At 63.4% G+C, this 1,043-nt stretch overlaps 1 protein-coding gene across 3 annotated transcripts in view; it reads right to left on the reverse strand.

Annotated features, from left to right (window-relative positions):
* The window catches only part of ZNF710 (zinc finger protein 710), a 7,861-nt gene that overhangs the window by 3,773 nt on the left and 3,045 nt on the right, over positions 1-1,043 (reverse strand). For all 3 annotated transcript variants that reach the window (XM_017738337.1, XM_017738326.1, XM_017738333.1), the window contains exon 2: positions 1-469. In XM_017738337.1, the coding sequence (XP_017593826.1) occupies positions 1-469 (469 nt within the window). The remainder of the gene's footprint in view (positions 470-1,043) is intronic.

Genomic DNA, 1,043 nt, shown 5'->3' on the forward strand with positions numbered 1-1,043 from the left:
CATCTTCATGGCACCGCTCTGCACCGCCGACTCTGGGGGCTGGGGCGGATGGCCATGCTGCCCCTCGCCTTCCTCGTCCCCAGGGATGGACGCATTGTATGGTGGCTCAGCCTCCACCTCTGCCTTCTCACTCTTGACCTTGGGCACCAGCCTCACAGGTGGCCTCTTCCTCCTCCGGGCATGCTTCTCCAGGGAGGATTCTGCCTCCAGGGTGTCTTCATCCTGCCCATCCCCAGGCACCTGCTCCTCACCCTCAGGCTCCCCAGGCTCCATGGTGCCATTGTCCAGTTGCTCCCCAGCCAGCCCCGGGAAGAAGCCAGTAGGGGTGATGGTGGCCCCGAGCCGCTCATTATCGGAAAACAAGCCCAGGACCGCAGCCTGTGCCAGGGACAGCACCACCACCGCGTCCGTCTGCGTCCCGCACTCGCTGAACCGATTCATCTCTTGCCGCCGGCCTATGCTGTCATGGCTGAGGAGGGAGAGACACGGCTGTGAGCCCCTGGCACCCACCAACACAGACACTGTGCCGCAGGGGCTCATTCCAGCCATCACTTCTTTCCTTAGTGAACCCCCAACTGACACGGGTGATGCCAGTGTGGGTCCCCAGCACCACACACCCCAGGATGCGGGGATGGAGTGGCTCCAGGGGTTTCCGCTGTAGGGAGGAGCAGGGAAGCTTGGATCAGTGTCCACTGTCAGCCTCTCTGAATGGGCTATTAGTTCCTGGGGCTGGGGTTTGGCCGCTTGCGTGCCCTCAAGCTCCTAGGAGTGACTCCAGGGAACAAGTGCCCAAACAGTTTGGGAACTGGTCACAGCTGAGTGTGGCTCTGACCTCTGGCAGGAGCAGCAACAGCACAGGGAGCATGAGGGACAGGGCCCAGACCCACCAGGACCATCGGGGCACAGCCTGCCCAGCAGTGGGCCTAGGCACAGGCAGAGGCTGTGCTGGGCTCAGCACTGGTGGCTGGCACAGGCAGCTTGGGGGTCCCAGCACCACCACAGCATCCTCCCCCTGCCAGCAGACAGTGAGGACAGGCAGGGAG

Source organism: Corvus brachyrhynchos, unplaced genomic scaffold (genome assembly GCF_000691975.1).
Source record: "Corvus brachyrhynchos isolate BGI_N302 unplaced genomic scaffold, ASM69197v1 scaffold200, whole genome shotgun sequence".
Classification (NCBI taxonomy): domain Eukaryota; kingdom Metazoa; phylum Chordata; class Aves; order Passeriformes; family Corvidae; genus Corvus; species Corvus brachyrhynchos.